Consider the following 19,918-nt stretch of genomic DNA (forward strand, 5'->3'; position numbering starts at 1 on the left):
TCTGCTAGTCATTTATCCTCTGTCATAGCAACAAGAGCAAACACTCACTTAGTTGCTAAGGTTTCCCAGGGATAATGGGGTCTGGTGCACAGAGCAGAGAGTAATTACACTGCTTCTTTGAGGGAGCAGCAGCTAAAAGGAAAAACAGGCCAGCACAGTACCTGGTGCAAGCTGGGAGTCCTGGGGGAGGTGATGCCCTCAAAGCAGGCGAATTAATTACACTGGCACAGCTCAGCTTGGGAATGGGGAACTCGTCTCCGGCCAACTGTTTAATTTTTATTTTTTAAATGGAGTATTTAAGAAAAAAATTTGCCTAATTAATTTCCTATAAAAACAAATTAATATAGACACGAGCTGCTTAGCTGAAATAACTGGGCAAATGAAAGCTGACTGGAGAGCTCCTTATGGGCCTGCATAGGACACTTCTGTATTTGCAGGGCTCTGAGGAATTCATGCTTCGTGGGCACCTGTAATCAGCCCAGCTGCAGGAGGGCTCGTGCAGGCTGTGCTTTCGCTGCTGTGAGGAGGTGTTTTCTACTGCAATGACTACTTCAATGTCAACGAGACCCTTCAGTTTTAACTTTGATGTAGTCAAGGTAAAGTCAAAATGTGTTTGAGGTGGAGGAGTGGGGAAGGGACTTGGTGTAGCAAGATGATGCTAAAAGTGTACCTGAGCTGAAAAAGCAAGCTGATAAATTGGAGACAGAAAAATGTTAAGGGTGTTAAATACAGAGCTACAGCCTGGCTCAGGGAGTGCATGATCCGGGAATCTCTGGAGGCTGGGAGGGTATTCTGGAAAAGTATTGCTGTGTTGTGCTCTGTTCTTATACTCCTCTTTAAGCATCTGCTCTTGGAGCTGGTCAGATAGGAGGTACCATGCTCACTGGACCTTTGGCATGACCTGCTACGACTGTGCCCTGTTATTAACGTAAAGATACCTGATGTTCATGTTGCTATTCTGCTGAGAAAACTGGCCTTCTTTCACAGAAGAGCCTGAAATTGTTTGAAGAGCATCATGTCAAAGGGCTGTGTCTGTGTACTGCTGTCAGCCGGGGCTAGATACGGGACGTGCCAACATGGCAACCTTCTGCCGTCGCGGCCACCAGTTGTAGTTGGTGCTGAATGTGCTGGTTGTTGGAACGCGGATCGGGAATACGCCCAGAAACACCTCCTGCTGCTGCTTTGGGAAGGCGTGCCTGCCGCAGGATCCGTGGCTGTGTGGCTTGGTGGGGTGGCATGGAACGGTGCTCACCTCTACGCAGCCTGCGCCTGGGGGACATGCCGCCACACGGCCAGCTGCAGCCCACCTTCATCCTCCAGGCCAAGAAGTGGGAACTGTCCGGTGGGAAAGATCCTGCTCACTTTGCTGTCTTGTGGTCGCTCTGCAGGGATGTGGGGCCAAGCCATCAGCGTGACCCTGCCGCTGTTCCCTCCGCTCAGACCCCACTGGAAGACTTCTCCCTTGCAGACTGAAGTCACGTTCTCAGGTGCCTTGTTCTCTGGCTGCAGAGTCCAAGTCTCATCATGGAGACAGCAGAAGCAGAGCTACGTCAGAGCTGCAGGCAGAGATGTGCTCAGTTCTGCATCCTCCAAAATGCTCCTGGCCCCATGCAGAGGGTTGGCTCGCTGCGGGACAGCACTCCTTCCTTGCAGCGCTCCCCTTAGCTTCTGTGCCAAGGGCAGCCAGGTGGACTCAGATTTAATGAGGTTTTGTTTCACATGACTTCCTCCGTCATAGGAAAGGGACAAACAAGTGGAGGGTTTTTAAAGCAGGTCATAGAGTATTGATGAGAGCTCCCTTTTAATTCTTAATTCAAGTACAAAGCAGAATCTTGGAGTGGGAAGTTTTCTTTCTGTAACACTAAACACTTGGGCTTCTCCTTTATTCTGTATGCAGTGTACTTGCAGCAGGGCCAAGAGCTGTGGATTTCTCTTGCTCTCTCACTGCTAGAGGCTGGCTGCTTCTGCCCTTTGTTAGCTTGTTGAGAGGAGCAGAGGACAGGTAGGGGATGGCTGGGTGAGGTAGGTGCTAACTGGAGCATTTTTGAGAGAGAATGCAGTGGAGGCTGACTGCAAGAGAGGGATGTTTCACCACAGCCCACAAAAGTGACTCCCTAGGCTGGCGTGGTTTTGCTATCTTAGCGTTTCTGATTAGGCTGATTGCACGGTACTTCTTGTCCTGTACAGAGATAAGAGGGAGGATGCTTAATGCCTTCCAGATACTGGTACCATTTCTCTGGCATCGTTCCCGTGGCCGTGCAAGATATTCCTTTCCCTCCAGTCCTACTAATGCTCCTGTTTCCTCCCCAGCAGACTATGGCCTGCAGTCCCATGTCATTCTTGTTTCCTTCTCTGAGGTAGTTGTGTCAAACCACACTGGGCTTTTTTTCAGAGGCAAAGGTGCAGAGCCACCTGCAATGCCAGTTTACATCAGAGGGAGCAGCAGATACCCAATGCTGCCAAAAGAAAATACTCCTGTAAATATTTTAGGGAATAATCTCTCTGAAGACTGTTTTGGGATATGATGGATCTCTAGGCTGTGTTTTGTTTTCCTTCTCTCTTTGCAGGTGCTGCTCAGGGAATGGTGGAGAACAGAAAGTGTATGCTGAGTAACAAGAGGCAAGAGAGCACGACATTGCTTGTTTTTGTTCAGTCCTGCTGAGAAAAGCGCACTGTGCTATGAGGCTGGAGAATGTGTTTAGGTCTCTGCTGAGAAAAATGCTTAGCTGATGTGCTCTATTCTGACTTGCCTTCAGCTCTGTTAGAGCAGATAAAGCTCTGCAGAGGAGGAGCAGATGTATTCAGCACTGCTTTCCGCCCTGAAAGCACAGCTGCTGGCAAAGCAAACTCCTCTACCCTGACCATGGTATGGGGCTCATCTCCAGCTCTAGGTTTTATGCTAAACATCCCAGAGCTGCCAAGCGCTGGTCATGTCGGTATGGTTGTGTGCATTCAGCCTCGCCAGTGGACACTTGAGTGTGTGGGCTGTGCTATTCTTCAGGTGTGCGTGAGTGGGAGGGAAGAGTACGTGGTATATCTGAAGAGTAATTTAATATATGCATTTGTGGGGGGGGCTACATGTGCATATAATCCTGTAACAACACATCACGGGCTTGGAAAATCTCTGGAAAATCCCAGGTCAGCCATTCTGTGTGAAATTGTAGCTTCTCTCTGCTTCTAACACTGGCCCGGGGGTGGGAGCCTCTGTATTCTTTTGCTGTTAATGCTTGATTGCTCCCCTGTGTGTGAGCTGCTGTGGGACGTGTGCGGGGACTGTGTTCTCTCCTTGCTTGAGATCGTGAAGAAGATGAAAAGAACAGGAGGTGTTCTGGGACAAAATGGAAATGCAAACCCACAGCATGTGTGGCACTGAGCAGAGCGGGGAAGGTAGTTGGTAAATCAAAGATGCCAGGGTTCAAGGATTTCTTCTAGGGATGATCCCTTTTGAAAATGATCACCTTAACTAATGTAGTAAAGGTTTAAAAAATTGTGTGTGATACTTCTGTCTGTCCTTCCTGTCTCAACGCTCTTTCTCTGCCAAACCTTTCCTGCATCCTCCCATCTCCTCCATGCCTCACTTTGCTCTACAGTCGGACTGGGCTGCTGAGCATTGTGCTGAATTGTTAGAGCCTTCACCCTTTTTGTACATCTGTCCCCTTGCACAGAAAGAAATCTGTGCTTCTTGTGGAATTCCTCCTCTTCTCTCCTGCCTGTTTTAAGCACTGAGTCTTCAGACTCTCCAGAAATTGGGTGGTCAGAGAGGAGGGAACTGGTTCATTGTTTGTAACCGTTCTGGCTCTCAAGGCTGACGTGGGGTTTGGCAGGAGATAGCTGTCAGTTCTCTAGCACGGGTTAGTGTTTCTGTGCCGGGGGGTGAGTGCGGCGTGTGTGGCACATGTGAGCTCAGCGTAGGGAGAGAGAGATTGATTTGCACAAGCTGTGTGCCTGCCTGTGTGAGAGGGCCAAGGCCATGCAGCCTGTGATGCCTCCGTGCCTGGCACAGAAGCAGAAGGCTCTGTGGGTCAGCAGTAGATAGCAAGTGTAGGTGCGGCACGCTGAACCACGGGCACTGCTGGGGTGTGCTGTGGACTGAGACTGGAACATGTGTTTTCTTGGGAACTACTGCACAGTTGGCAGGTGATACACCTTGCCTGCTATTGTATCTGATTTGTGTTTGCCAAACAGCATTAAACACGTTATCTCTGCCCAGCAGGTATGGTTTCAAAGCTGGTAAGCGTCTGTTCTGGGGAAGGTAAGTATTAATACCTGGAAATTTATGCATTAGGGCTCGCGAGACACTTGCTCTGCTGGAGAGCAAATCCAGCTGGAGAAAAGCTCGGTACATCAAGACTAGTTTTGCCTCCCCTGAAATCTTTTGGCTGTGCCTGTGCCTTGGTGCTTTCCGTTCATCTGAGCTGCGGGTAGGACTCAGAACTGCTTAGCTGCAAAGTCTCTTTTTAGGGATGTGTTTCTCCCATGAGCGTGTGGAAGCTGGCTCTTGGTGCCTTTACTGATCAGTTCACAGTGAAATTGTCATTGAACACAAGGAATCACTGGTGTGACCGTGCCGGTTACAGGAGCCGCAGTAGGAGGTCTGCTGCGAGAGGTGCTGTCTTAAACATCAAAGAATGCAAACAAGCTGCTATTGTGGGCTGTAGTTATAAATATCAGGCTATTATGGAGGCAGTTTTAATGAACGAAATGACTTGCCACTATTCATGCTGATTGTCGCGTGGGTTTTTGTTTGTTACCCCATTAAGAGGTAAAAAAAAGCAACTGTAGCTTCTTTGTGTCCTTTAGAGCGGCTTTCTCTGTCAGTACTGCAGCACTGGGGCTCTAGAAGTGATGGGGCAGAGATTATTCTTACAAACAACACTTTTCTCTAGTTTGAAATGAAAAACCAGAACCAACAAAGACTCTGACTTTTTTTCAGAGTACCGTAAGATCTAAACTTCCAGCCTTATCTTCAAGGTATTTGAAGATATTTATTGGCTTATATTTTATGAGGATGATGGTATGTTTTTATCACTGTCTGTGGGTGAGAGGCTGTCTACTTCCACCGTGTGCGATGCCAGCAGATCACCTCTGCGTTGCTTGCCAGAAGAGCGGCCCTTCGGGATGGTTAATAAGGCTGTGCCAAGCGCTGCCCTCTGCTTTCTTGAGGGTGGAGTGGCGGCTGTGCTCAATGCTGGTGTTTGCTTCTTACAGGTGTGATCCCTGCCTCTCCTCCCCAGCCTGGTGCCATGGCCGACACGATTTTTGGCAGCGGGACAGGCCAGTGGGTGTGCCCCAACGACCGGCAGCTGGCACTGCGTGCCAAGTGAGTCCTCGCTACCCTCCTCCTCTCCTTCCAGCTTCAGCTCTGGCCTGAATGGTTTCCTGGTATCTGTGTGGAGCACTGGCCCACTGGCCTTGTTTGCAGCCCGGCCGGGAGGCAGGAGTTTGCCTGTCACGCAGACCCCTCTGTACCCTAGAAGTGTGCTGCTTGGGTGGGACAGGAGCCTGCTAAGCTGGGGCTCGGTGCTTGGCTGCTGCTCGGAGCTGCCAGCTTGCAGTGGAGTTTGCAGCGTGGCCGGTGTGTGGTGGGAGTCCATCCCACCAGCCCTCTCCTGGGTGAAAGGAAGGGCTTGGAGGCAGGCTCATATCTCTGCAGCACCCTAAATATAATTGATAGCATCCCCCAGCTGCCAGCACTCTTTTGTTTTAGGAACTTGTCATTTGATCTCATTTTCTCCTGAAGTTGAATTACTGCATAACCTAAAGACAAAAGGGATGGAGATGAGTCAAGCACTAGAATTGCATTTATTTCTTGGATGCTTTCCTTCTCTGGCAGCTGGTACCATGCCGCTGCCACCTCTGCTCTTGTCTGAATTTCTGGGGTCAGCCTGCTGCAGAGTGGTAGAAAATAGGAGGTCACTCTGTGTCTGAGGGGACTGCCGGACTGTGAGCAGTGCACGCCGCTGCCACTTCTCCAGCCTCCACCTGAAAGCCTCATTGAGACAGCTGTGTCTGATAGTGCCCTGCATTCTGCTAGCAGCCGTGACTTTATCCTGTGACCTCTAAACCCCTACTGAATGGTAATTAATTGAGCTGTGAAAGCTCCTGCCTGTCCCCGAGTGAGCTAAGGAGAAATGTCAGCTGCTGTATGTGAGACACAGAGGGAAGTGGCTTGCTAAAGTCCTACTGCAGGCCTGGGTTAGACCAAGGGAGGAAGTTGCCAAATTTATATTTCCAAGCGTGCCTGGTGATCTGTGTATTTGAACTGAGGGCCTTAGAAACGTGTGATCTGGAGGGAGGAGGGTGCAGGTAATCCCTGCGTTCGGGAGTCTGCTGTTGGCATTTGTGGTGTCTGGCATCAGCACCCATCTCTGCAAGGGCACCCCCAGGATAGCCAGCCCTAGGAGCGCTAATTTTCTTTATGGGCAGAGCCAAACAGGAGTGAGGACATGGAGGGGTAAAATACAAACTGGAGCAGAAAGGGAAATGAGAAGGCAGGGAGAGACAGCACAGCACTCAGTGCTGCTGGAGGAGTGATGTGGTGATCTGGTCAGTGAGAAGAGACTCCTGCTTTGGGTGTTAGCCAGGGAACAGACTTCTCTGATGGAAGGCTGACGTGGGCTCTGTGTGCCTGGCAGGTTTGGCCTGTGGGGCAGGGCAGGGGTTTTGTGCTTTCCTTTCACAGCTTAATTCTTCCCTCCACCCCCTCCCACAGGCTTCAGACGGGCTGGTCGGTGCACACGTTCCAGACTGAGAAGCAGAGGAAGATGCAGGCTCTGAGCCCGCAGGAACTTGAGGTCATTCTGGAAGTCATCCGCAAGGCGGAGAAATTGGACATCATTGAGCAGCAGCGCATCGGGTACAGTCACGTTCATTTGTCCCCTTCCCTCAGAAGGAAAGGTCAGCGCAGACAGAAGAGTGGCTCTCCCGGCTGCATGAGCTCAGCCTCCATCAGTCAGAACATCCCTTAGGTCAGTTATTTTCCCCTCCCATGTTGCTTGTTTGGAGGTGATGAACATTGGGAAGGATGTGATGTTTTCCTTCTCTCCATATCTCAAGCCTTTCTTGTGCCTTCTGTGAGCCTTGGGGCTTGCTGTGGTTGCAGCCACTGACACAGTCCCTGGTAAATGCAGCCTGTGCTAAGGCGGCTGCCCCAGTGGCTCTGGAAGAGGCTGGGGAAGATGCCGAGCTGTGCAGCTGCACCCACTGCTAGTGGATGGCGTGGCTCAGAAACCGCTGCTGGCAGCGCAGTTAGGTTTTCCCTTGTCTGCAGCAGCCCCCTGGGATTTTGCCTGGAGCAGCGAATGAGTTTATGTTCTAGTTGGCTGAGCCCTCTGGAAGGGGTTTGCTAGCTTGAATTATTTAATTTACAGGCATCCTTTTGCTGCTGCAGATTTCCATTTGCTTTCAGTCCTGCTGGAGGTCTGGCCTCAGCTGTGTCTGTGGTCCTCCTACACTGACTGCCTTTAAAGCCCAGGAGTTCGGCAGTCCTGCAGCATTTCCCAGAAGTGTTTCGTGTTCGTGAGACAGGAAACCCCAGTGACTCCCAGCCTGTGTCCAGCAGGGCCAGCTTCCTGCCCCTGTGCTTCGCTCTGTCCCTGTGCAGTGCACGTTAGTGAGTGCTAATGAGAACGACAGTGATGTTTGTGTGATGCGTGGGAGACCCCAGCAGCCCCAGAAGCACCCCCGTGAGGGGCTGATCATTCCTGTGCGGTTGTTGGTGTAGCTGCAGAAGGCGATAGCCTTGCTGTTCCTGTGCTGAAGCATTCTCTGAAATGCCTTTGTTAACTCCTGGGAGTTCTCTTGTGCTGAAGTCAAGGATCATAAATCCACTAATGATGGCTCAGCCTGGCTGTGCTGTCTGACCATCACCATAGGCAGTACCTCTTTCAAACAGACCTTGCCACCTTCTCAGTGCGGGACTTGGTTGATGGGACGTTAGCGCTAATGAGAATGGGGTTGCATGGATAGCAGGATTGCGTTTCCTCCCTGAGCCGCATGCACGCGCATGGCTGCGGCTGGTCGCTGCCTCTGATAAATGGCCTGGCTGTTATCGTCCCCATCTACAAATGGATGCTTGAGGATTGCCAAGCAGTCATCTCATGACAGCAGCCTTGTTCTGCATGCTCTCCACATCCTGCATCCTAATTGCTTATCCTGCCTTCCTTCCCTTTCGTAGTCCTGCTGCTACGGACATTGTGCATACATACGTGCTTCCTGTCTTCCAAGTGGGCTGTCAAACGAAGCAGGGAGCAGTTACTGGCATTCCTGTACTGCAGCCGGGCTCATTTTGGTCTGATGGCTTCAATCTGGCCTTCCTGCTTCTAATGGGATGTGGGCAAGTCATGTGCCTGCAGTGCTGCTTTCAGGGAATATAGGTAAAAATGCAGCAGGGCTTGGCAGGTCCAACTCCTCTGCCCTTTCCTGGTGCTGTCTGACTTGCCCTGATCTGAGCACTAAAGGCTTTTCCTGCTCTGCAGGCAGCGAGACTGTGTGGCCCCAGTGACACTGAGCTCCTGAAGGGTGTAGGATCACTTGTGAGCTGTCTGCCCTGCACCCACCAGCTGAATCAGGCCTCTCACTGGTATTTGTAGTTTTGATTATTCTGAGCTTGGTGAGCATCGGTAGATGGACTTACAGGGGTTTGTATCCCCTGAAGACCAAGAGCCAGCTGATAGGAAACACTGAGTGCGGAGACTGAAGTGAAAGTACATATCGTCCCAGCAAGGGGCCCAAAACTGCACAGAAGAAGCAAAGGTAGGCTGAGGCTGGAGCACATGTCTGCAAGTTTTCGGCATGCCTCAGTACCACGCGCTTCAATTTCCAAGGTGAGTGCTGTGACCTCTGCTCTGCCTCTTCCCCTGCAGGCGCCTGGTGGAGCGGCTGGAGAACATGAGAAAGAACGCCATGGGGAACGGCCTCTCGCAGTGTCTGCTCTGCGGTGAACTGCTTGGGCTGCTGGGTAGCACGTCGGTCTTTTGTCAGGATTGCAAAAAGGTGGGTTTGGTCACACGGGTTCCTGCCTGTTCCTGGTAGCAGATCTGTCTAGGAAAGGCCACCGGGCCTCTTGGAAGCTAGATAGCTCTGCAGAGTTAACTTATCTTAGCCCCACTTGTCTAGGTCAGTGCTGTCAGACCATCAGGTTTTCTCTTGCACCCTGGTTATCTTATTCCTCAGGATCCTAAAGTGCCTAAACTGCACTTAGTGCTGAGATGGGGTGCATCAGCCCCCTCTGCGTCTCCCACTTTGGGTTTGCAGAGTGAGAGAAGGGGCAGAAATGTACGGCCATCAGAGGCAACTCATAGAAGAGTCTGTGTGCTTTACTGTTATTTGCTGCAAGGTCTGCCCTTAGACCTTCCAGTAACGCCTCTCTTCAGAGGACTCAAGTCCATCTTCAAGTTCCAAACCAGTGTAAGATTTCCAACCCTGATACATAAGTTGGCCTGCGCATCAATGACTGCCTGTGTGTGTGTATGTTGTTGGCAGGACTGCATGGGTGCTGTTTGAAAGGCAGCATCAGTTTTCAGGGAGACTGCTGTTCTGCCGGCGCCCCGGGGGACGATTATTGCTTGTCTAGACTCTGCAGCCAAGGGGTTAATCTGTATTGCTGTGGAGATGATGATCTCCAAGGCAACCACCTTATCCTCCCTCTGCTGGGAGGCTGTTTTTCCTGCACTTGAAGCCCATCTCTCCCTGGGGAGATACCTCTGTAAGAGACTTTGCCTCAGCATCTTGCCTGGGGAGAGGTGAAGGTACCTGCTGGGTGCAGGAGTGTTTCTGACTTGCTGGTGGTAGGGTGGAAGGGAGCAGCCTGTGCTGACTCTGTCCCCGGTGGGTACTGGAGCCAAGGAGACACTTGCCGATATCACCCACCCTGTCACTGGGGAGATGTCACTGAGGAGATGTCCCGTGGAGCCCACAGGACAGCACTGAGTAAAACCTGCTCCTTTACTGTGAAAAGGTGCATGCTGGCACCTCTGTGGTTAAGCAGCCATGCAGGCCACGATGGAGAACCTTTCGTGCCGGCACTGCTGGAGTTTGTGAGATGCAGTTCTCACGCAGAGCAGGCTGCCAGGCTGGGCCTGCACTGGTCCACGGTTGGCTGCAGCACTGCTGGGCTTAGAGCTCTCGTAAGAGAGGGAAGGGAGGTGGGTGCTCCTTGCAGTCAGAACCGAGGTCCCAGCATCCCTCCATACGTGCTTGCTGGGCAGGGAGCTGCTGGGAGCTGTGCTGCCTTTGCTCTCGAGTGAGTTTCTCCACTGGATCCAATTTGCAGAAGTAGCTTGAGTGAGGCAGGGTTTATGCAGAAGATTGCTTGTAAGGCAGTGACTGGGAAAGTAAACGCAAATCTTTGAACCCCTGGGTCCTAAGCCAGGGAGAGAGTAGCTTTTTAGGAAGGGGTGAGGAAGGAAGCAGCAGTAAGGTACTGGGAAGTGAAAGGTCTGGTTTGAATGGGAGCTACAGGGCAGCTCTCTTGGAGAGGAGCATGGGCTCTGTGCACATGCGCCTGTGGAGAATAAAGGGCTGGATGGCAGACAGGAGACGACTAGCTGTTTCCTGCATTTCAAGCATGCGGAATAACAGGATGTGCTGTGTTCTTGCCTTCTTCCCTTGGCAATTCTGCTCTCACCTTGTCCGAAGCCAGCTAGGTCACATTGCCACAGTGCATTCTAACCTTCTTCCTGTAAGCCCTGTACACTGATGAGGAGGCAGAAGCTGATTCAGACACTTCCCTGCCCTGTCCGTTTGCAATTGCAGGTAGTAACCCCCCAGCTAGGGAGGCTGCGTGAGCCCGAGGCTCCGGGAGCGCTGTGACCAGAAAACCCCAGAGAAGGGCTGGTTTGTTTTTTTTTCATGGTTATTCCCTTTTTGTCTGGAGTTTGTTGGGCAGTTCAGGAGCATTCACATCCAGGTTGATTTATGGTGAGACCCTACTTTTCCAGTGTGCATTTTGCAGCTGCTTTCAGCTTGGCTGCACTTTTCAGCTGTGTGCAAGCTCAGGGCAATGCTGACTGGGTGGCCTGGGCTTCTCCCCTTACTGCTTTTTAATGTTGTGGAGTGAACTCAGGGAACAGTCAACCCTGCGGCAGAGCACACAGAGTGGACTGTTACTTTAAGCTTGTTCCCTCTCATCCAGGGATATCCATCACTCATGCAGTGCTGTATGCAATAAGCAATGACTTGTCAGGGAATTATGGATTTTTAAAGCTCATATTTTTCTTGCTGGCGTTGCTCTGTTACCGTCTCATTGCAGCCCGTTTAATTCAATAACAGGAATTGTTGTAATGATGCATCTGAAACATAGCAAAGAACTTACCTTCAGCAAGTCCCTTCTGCTGGATAGAGGTTCTGTATTTCTTGTAGCCTGATGGATTTTCTAAGTGCCACTTTCTGTTTTATGAAGAATGTTTTTAATATTAGAATTAGTTAATTAGTATTATTAATATTAGTTAATTAGTATTATTAATATTAGAAATAAATGCATTATGGCAAGACAAAGATATATGCAAATCCAGATGTGTTAACAATAGCAGTAGTTAGACAAAGCGTAATGTGTCATTTACCATGCAGAGAGTATCAGTATCATGTATAAAAGGTGAAGTATAAGTAGGAGAAGAAAGTGCTTTATTTTGTATTTAATGAGGAATGGGGCTGCGTTTAATGTCCTTGATTTTTATATCTTCTGAGGGTTGTGAGTGATGCTCAATTTTCTAGCTAGTCTGCAGAGAAGGGGAGGAGGAAAGCCCTGTTTTATATTGGAACTTTCAAAATTTATGGCTAGGAATGAAATCGCTTGGAAATTTCCACTAGAGGGAGTGTTTGAATGTGCTATACGTGTGGGGATTGGGATCTTCGAGGGTATTTAAGACTGAGTTGCTCCCTCAGATTTTGGTTTGAGGGAGGGAGAATTTGGGATAGTTCAGGTGGTGTCTGCTAATTGCATCTGCAATCCCCCTTGGCTTGGGTAGCACCATGTTGAGTATTGATGCACCAGACCCAATAGGTTGTTCCTTATTTCTCTGGGAGGATGAGGGCGAGGACAGGAACAGAGAGATGGAGAGGAGCACCAACCTCTGTGGGGCTGCTGGTGCCGCGTCCTGCTTTCTGTGCAGCATGAGCCAGGGACAGACCTGCCTCTGGACTACGCTGGCCAAAATAGTTGGGTGCGTTTATTCATGCAATGAAGCCGTTGCCTCAGGTACCATCATTCTGCTGCTCTCCTCCTACAGGTGTGGGCACTGAGGGCTGAGCGAGCCACTGAGACTTTCGTCCCTGGACGCAGACCTTCTGGCTCAGAGGAGGAGCAGCCTGGTTAGGGGGATATGTAAAACCTTAGCTGGGGAGATTAAATTCACATCTCTCTAAGCAAGGTTTTGCTCTCCAGGGCCCTCTTGTGAGTGGCTTTTGCTCTGTGAGGATCAAAGAATTCATCCAATTTCTCATTCAAGCTGTAAGCCAAGCCTGATACACATCAGCTTCATTATATAATATTAGGTGATTCAGGTTGTAAATGGCTTGTAATGCCAGCGGAGACATGAAAGTTCCCTTGTGCAGCAATCGAGGCCGTGCGGTGCTATCAAGCATTCTGCTCAGGAAATGTGCGTGTAGGCATGGTCGTGCCCACTTCCTAAGCAGCCACAAATCAATAGCTGCCAAGTGCGTGCTGAAATGGAGGGGAAGCCGTGGGGTTTAAGACTACATATGTGAGGGAAGGGAGGAGAGGATTTCCAGTCTTGCACAAACTCGCGCTTGTTTTGTACTTTGTTACAGCTGCTTTCCATGCCACAGTGATTGGGTTTTAGGATTTGGAGGAATTAAAAAAACACTCTGGAAATATGCCTATCGGTCATGGGGTTTGATTTGCCCTGTCCACTTCTCGCCGTGGAGTCAAGGACTGTGCTGTAGATTTGCCTTTGTCTCATGTCTGTATAGACCTGAAGCAGCTTCCTGCGATCAGTGGTTCTCCAGGATAAATAGGAAAATTGTGCCATGTTTAGGTTTTTAAGGAAAGCGAAGCAGAACTGTTGGGACAGATGCTTCTCGACCTTCTCTCTCCCAAGAGCTATATGGCTGTGGGGAGTTGCTAACGCCACTTTTTTTTTTTTTCCTTCTTTTTTTCTCTCTCTGTGTTTCAGAAAGTTTGCACCAAGTGCGGAATAGAAACCTTTGGAGCCCAGAAACGTCCTCTTTGGTTGTGCAAGATCTGCAGTGAACAGAGAGAGGTAAAATACAACTGTGGAGAGATGGGGCTCAGCAGTGTGCACCTACCTGCCCCAAGTCTGTTCTGAGTGTGCGTGGGCTCTTCCCTGTGCCTGGGCACTTGGAGGGGAGCTTGGGATGGGGTTTGGGAGGCTTGGCTGGAGGCCAGGCAGGCTCAGTGAATACACACAATGGTGACAACTTTGGTTTATGAGGGAGTGGAGGGAAAAAAACCACACCAGCCCCTGGGGCCTGTATGGTTTTGTGGAATTTTTCTAGCTGTGGTCATAAAGAGACTGTTACCTTCTGCTGCCATGCTCTTTCCCTCCTAGCTCTGTGGCAAATAAACTTGGCTAACGCTGGTTCTTTAATACAGCTGGAGAGATGTAGAGCATAGCTGCAATATTTGTCCCTCTAAAAATAACTAGAATCGCAGCTTTTAAGTCTGTTTTCCTCCCTGCCTGCAAAATCCCATAACTTGCCAGTGTGTGAGACTTCTAATGCAGGTCTCTAAATTTTTATATCCTTCATCCTTGACTTTACACTGCAAAAAGTAATGGCCTGCCTCAGTTCTTGTCTGCCAGCCAGCATCCACCAACATCAGGGCTGGCTGCTCTACAGTGAAGTGAAGTCAGTGAATTTTTTCTGTGATTACAGAAGGATTTTCACTTGTTCCCATCAATTTATTTTGGGCTTTTGCTTGTGGTCCTTTAATATCAATCCAATGCAGCTATTTCTGACCACTGCAACCAACTGTGAAACCTGGGTACTCTGCTAAATCCATTTCTGAAGTGTAGTGAGAGCATTTGTGCAGGTGTTTGAGATGCTGAAATTTTTTTATACTAGTTGTGGAAACTTAGCATTGCTTAGGTTTTACGTAGGAGGGGATTGTTTGTGTGGGAGCACTTGCAAAGTTCGTGTTCAGGTAAGATGAGGGGTACATGGATGCTGCCGGTCTTTAACTTTTGAGCAGCAGTGTGGATGTGGGTAGGGCAGGCAGAAAGGATTCCAGCTCCTTGGATATTGCTTATAATTTGATAGACTGAATCATCCAGATGTTTTGAATTCCAGATGGAGGTCCCAAAATGGAGAGTGAGGCAGGTCAAGATGTTTTCTGTGTTCTGCAGGGAGATGGGTATGGGACTAAAATTGACTTTATTTCTTTTATTCTGTTCTTTCTGTATTTGTTTTCTCATCTCATGCTGTACAATTGGGTTTTTTTCCTATTTCTTATAAAAATAATGAGGAGCTGTGGTAACTGGACAGAGAAGAATATTAACCTGTCCGATAAGTGTTACGTGTGGCCAGTGTGTGAGGGTACGGTAACCTTCAGAGCTTGCTCTCTCTGTGAAACCTGAGGTAGGGCCAGAGTGCTTCCCTAATGAAAACGGATGGAACTTTCCTTCTCAGACTAACTAAAAAATAGCCTCATCTTACCTCCCAACCTTAAGCTTCATCTTTATTTTTTTATTCTCTTTAAGGTCAGTTCAGGTCTGTCTCCTTTCTCGTTTGCAGTGGTGCTGGTGCCCTGACCAGGAGAAGGTTGGAAGGGTCACAGTGTGGACACGCAGCCAGGCATCAAGCCATACATCCCCTCTGTCTTCCCACATGCTCTGCTTTTATTTTGGGGGAAGGCAGGGAAGCATTGAGAATTAGCAGAAGCCTTGAGGCATGTCAGCCAGGGCAAGGAAGTTGAGGCAGTATTAGAATAATGGAAATAACCTGGAAAGTGGCTTTGATCAGATCTTCCCTAAGAGTCTGTGTGAGGAAGAGATGAGGCTCTTAGGCCTCAGGCTGATGGCTGGTACTAGTGCAGTCCCTGAAGCTGGTTCAGGTGTCATGATATTACAGGGCATGCACTAAATTACCAGATTTCTTTTAAGAAAGAAAGGTTTTAAGAAACCTTTTAAGGGTTTGTGTTCACAACCAGTTCCTTGTTGCCGTCTGTTTCTGTGATCTGGATCTGTCTTGTATTGCCATCTGCTCTGGACCAAACCCATTTGGCCATGCTCTTTGCTGAAGGTTATATTTGCTATCAGTGAGTGCAGATGGATGTCTGCTCTTTGGGATCAGATATTCTCATTTCTGTCTAACCTCTAAATCCCCTGCATGGTGAGTAGGTATCGGCCCCATTTTATTTCCTGGGATCCAGGCAGGGAGCTTCAGGAATGCAGGGAAGCACTTTGGGCTGTGTGGTGCAGTAACAAGTCAATATCACCCTTCTTCTCTCCCCTTCTCAATGCACAGCATGTCTGAACAAGGTTCTCCTTTAGCCCATGGCAACGAAACACGTGCTTAAAGTAGGCTTGTCCCAGGCCACAGAGCTCTGGCAACACCTCCCAACTTGTCGGGCCCCTAAACTTGGCCAGCTCTAGTGGGTGAGTGTTTGATGCTGGTCAGGAGTGGCCCCCCAGCAGGCGTGATGAGATGTGGTGTTTCCAAGCTAGGTGATTCCCTCCACATCAGCGCTTTGATCGCCGTCTAATTTTCTGAACCACCGCTCAAGCTATTTGGGCATGATATTTATGAAGCTCTCAACTCTGTTAGTGAGAGACTGTCAGGCGCTGAAGTGAGAAAGGGAGGTCATTCGGAAACCTGGATGGACTAAATGATGTTGGCTAGAGCTAGTAAGTATCATCTGGCTGGGACAAGAGCCTAGGACTGTAATTGTTCCCTTTAGCCTCTGCCACGCACTAAGTGAGCACGTGAGTCTTGTGGCCCACCAGGATCTCAAGCCAGGATGGTGGGGTTGGACATTCACATGTACTAGCTACAGCATGCAGCATTGTTCATACATGCTGAAGCTTTCATCGCTCCATCTTCATTGTTATTATTTATCCCTGTAGGCTTGATTTAAGCTAGCATAAGTTTAGTGACACATGGTAGTCGTCTCCCCCTTTTGCTGTGTGGACAGAATCTGTGCTGGCTTCAGTTACGATTAAATCATCAGTATGCCTGGGTCAAAATGAAGACCAAAGTAATAAGCTATTGTTTACATCAGTTTTTCAGTTGGAGTTGAATGCTTGATGCCCATAGATCCCTTTGGGAATCCCAGCCTCAGCCATTCAGAAGTGTTCTTTGCTGCTTTCTGTTTCCTTGAAAACCTCCACTGGGAAGGCTGTGCTGCATAGCAGTGATGAACAAGTTGCTCTGACACTGTCTTATTTCTGGAGAGTGGAGGTGATTAATGGATTCTGCCTGCTGCATGCATCCCAATCATCCAGAAGCAAAACAGTGCGTTCAGCAGCACTCGAGCTGCCGAGCGTGATGTGTACATGCAGGGTGAGGGTCTCCGAGCTGCCAGAGAGGCACTGGGAGGAAAGTACTGTGTTCTAATGTGGCCGAGACCTGACAGAGCCTGGATGTTCCTACTGGCAAAGAGAACATCCCTGAGGACCAGCAGACACCCCTGTGTCATAAGTGCATCTCTTCTTCCTGAAATAAGATAGACCTCATCTGCTTTAAGCCAGAACTGGCCTGTTGGAGATACCACTTGTCCCAGCTGTTTGCAGAAGGATCTGTTGAAAACCCCCTTTTGTTCTTCCAGGATTCTGTGGACATTTTCCTTTGCAGTGTCTTCGGAGGGTGGTGGAATTAAAGCAGGTGTGAATCATGTTTTATTGTACCTGCAAGCAAGGGTAGAAGCAAATTCAGTCAAGCTCACGTTCACTTTCGAGGGCAAGAATCTCCCTTCCTTCTTCCCTCCTCCATGTGCTGCATTGCCTTGCTTGGCTTTGCATCTTGCATTGCCTTTCTGGAGACTGACTGTGGAGGGCTGATCCTCCTTGGGGCAGTCCTGTTTCTGCATGCGTATGAAGTCCGGTGGCATGATCAGGGACGCTGATCCCCGATTGCAGCAAACGTTGGCCACAGGTTTGCAGTGAGCCTGTTGGCTAACTTGGCAGTGAAGCAGTGATGCACCCACGGGAATGAGAGTGCAGGGCAGAAAGGGAGCAAGTCCTCCAGCAAAACGGGCTTATTGCAGCGCCTGTCAGAGGAGCAAAAAGCCTGGGAGGAGCTGCGGTGGGCCTGTATACAGCTGGAATGATTCCCTGCTGCCAGGCCTCTGGCAGAGCACGTGAGCTTAATAACAGCTTCGGCAGTAGTGCCCATGTTGAATTAGTCGCATGTGGCTGAAGTCTGCCTGTCACCTCCTGGCCTGAAGGGGAAATGGGACCTGCTGTGTTTTGTCAAATCCCTGCCCAGCCGTTTAACTCTCTGCACAGCCTTGTTTTGACTGATACCACCAGGTTCTGCAAAGCACCTTCCTGAATTACCACTTTATATATATATTTTTTTTTATATATCCATAATTAGCGATGCTATCATCGTAATTAAAATCCTCTTGGAAGCGTTCATGCACATTTACATTTGAATTGACACATCCAAAATTGTAGTGATAATGAAAACAGTTTAAGTAGGGTGGGGGGAGATAGCTTTTTTTTTAAACCCCATCAGATATGAAGGAGAGTGTCAGCTATCAGGGACCTGTTAAAGTTTTAATTTGCCCCCTCTGCTTCACTTTCCCTTTAATTTCTTCTCCTTCGCTAAACGGCATTTTCATGGCTGGCTGCATTTCTTGGTTTATCACAATAAACCATGCAGAGGAGGAAGATTACTGCGCCGGAGGACCAGAGTTATCTCCTCCCCTTTTGCCCCCAGGGCTTCCCTTTTCACATATACACTCATACCATTTTGAACATTATGAACCAACATAGCCCAGGGTTATTCCTGCCTGGCATGATGATTTCTTGGCAAAATACCATACTGATGGAGGGGAGTGTTTATTTTGGGTGACTCTGGATTGAATCGAAGTGATGTGCACCTGTTTGCAATTCAAAGAACTCATCAATAGCCTGCCGTATTATTTTTGGGGGGTGGTAGCAAGTGGTTAGACTCAAAATAGTGTCCTTTAGAATAGAGCCACAGGAAAAAAAGAGGCCTGATTGAGAGGGGAACGATAAATCGTTGAAGGCTGGCAGCCATTGCAGCTTGAGAAACGTTGGGGTCAGAGGTGCGATAGATTTTGCTATTCCGGAAACAAAGCTCTGAATAGCAATTTCACTGCCTTTTAATTTTCTTCATCCTCAAGTGCTGAATGTGGGAGCTGACAACAGATTGCTGTAAATAATATAATTGGAAATCTCTGTGTTATGGAAAAGCAGATGAATGCAAATAACGAAGCTGAAGAGCGCTTGCTCTTTCTCCCTGCCAGCGGTTTGCAGCGTGCCAGAGCCACGGTGGAGAGCTGGGACAAAGTGAGTGTGTGGGCATGTGCTGCGTGAGGGCAATGGCAACGAAGTCCTCCCAGGGTGGTTGCACTTGCAGGTGCCTTTCTATTCATTAAGCATCGTAGCCCACGAGAACCTGCTCCCCTGCCTTTCGGCTGCTGGGGGATTAAGCCAATAACACTGGTGTCAGCATGGGAAGCTGAAGGTAGCTGTTTTCCTCTCACCCAGCCCAGGCTGCTGTGAAGGAAGGGGGCTGCGGAATGAGAACAGCTACTGCGTGGCAAGCAGTAGGTGGTAGAGCAAAATGTGGCTTTGCAGTGAAGATCCTTTCTAAGCATCTCTGTTTAGGGGACTTGTGGCTTGGGGAAGCGAACTCTGGGGGGGGCTGCAAGTGTTTGTTATGATTCCTTCAGCTGTGATCCTGTCCCTTCATCAGCGAGTCCCAATGTTTTCTCTGTTTAGGAGCTTGTTTTAGCACTTGTATGTTCAGAGAAGGAGAAAGAGGAGGGAGAAGTTTGAGCAGTAACATGTGTTTCACCAGGGCCCAGTGATTCTCCGTTAGGTCTCATTTACAGGCTGCACTTGAATGTGCTAAATAAAAATACACATCTGCTTCTGACTGTCTCATCCTGTAGCTATAATGATGGCTTGATGCAACTTTAATAGGAATATTATCGGGGTTATAAAAGGCATTGAGCTCTCTGGACTTGCCATGGCCGTTAAATTGGTTTGAAGTAATAAAAAAAGGAGTCTGTTGCTAAAGTAGCTCTTCTCCCCTGTATCCTCCCCCACTTTGCTTTAGGGTAGTTTAGGTGTCAGGGGAGGCAGAAGGACAGGAGCCTGAAGGAAGTCAGTATTTAGCGTGGATTTTGGTTGTGTTTGGCTGGGCCAGTTGGAGCGCAGCGGGCCGGGGACGGCTGCAGCCGGTGAACCCTGGTGTGGGTGCTCTGTCCTGAGCCAGACGCTGGGCCACCCCGTCCTGATCTGGGATAATGCAGATACAGATCTTTAGTCCCCTCTGTCAAGCACTCAGAGCAAGGGATGATCAATGTCACTTAAAATTGGGTTGTTGCAAGAGACTGGAAGAGGCTGGCTGTCCCTCGCGCTGATGAAATTCCAGCTCCACCCAAACTCAGGCTGCCGCGGGGGCTGGATTTCACCTGACGTGCCAACGGGACTGGTGGGAGCAAAACTCTCTCCTCCTTGGAAAAAGCAAACTCCTGCTAATAAACAGGAGTTTTATTCTTGAAGCGCTGTTATAGATTTATTAATTTAAAATCAAGCAAGAACTTTGCTGTCAGGCCACTCTTGCGATCAATGAAACTACCATCAATAGCAGTCAGCAACATCGATTTGTTTTGATGCATGGACGCTAAAACTAACCTGTGTGCCCATGTGCAGAACAGAATGTGAACCGCGGTCGTTTCAGATGGGGCACGCTGCTAACCTGCGGGGAGCAGAGGCACTAAATTAATACAGGGGAGAGCATC

General features: G+C 49.2%; 1 protein-coding gene across 3 annotated transcripts in view; it reads left to right on the forward strand.

Annotated features, from left to right (window-relative positions):
- RPH3AL (rabphilin 3A like (without C2 domains)) overlaps positions 1-19,918 on the forward strand; it is a 42,384-nt gene that overhangs the window by 2,716 nt on the left and 19,750 nt on the right. For 2 of the 3 annotated variants that reach the window (XM_050909053.1, XM_050909055.1), the window contains exons 1-5: positions 496-596; positions 5,209-5,320; positions 6,713-6,856; positions 8,865-8,994; positions 13,134-13,220. In XM_050909053.1, the coding sequence (XP_050765010.1) occupies positions 5,244-5,320; positions 6,713-6,856; positions 8,865-8,994; positions 13,134-13,220 (438 nt within the window). In that variant the 5' untranslated portion in view covers positions 496-596; positions 5,209-5,243. Of the gene's footprint in view, positions 1-495; positions 597-5,208; positions 5,321-6,712; positions 6,857-8,864; positions 8,995-13,133; positions 13,221-19,918 lie in introns of those variants that run through there. The other variant, XM_050909054.1, reaches the window with a different exon arrangement.

The sequence above is a fragment of the Gymnogyps californianus genome, chromosome 20 (assembly GCF_018139145.2).
Source record: "Gymnogyps californianus isolate 813 chromosome 20, ASM1813914v2, whole genome shotgun sequence".
Classification (NCBI taxonomy): Eukaryota; Metazoa; Chordata; class Aves; order Accipitriformes; family Cathartidae; genus Gymnogyps; species Gymnogyps californianus.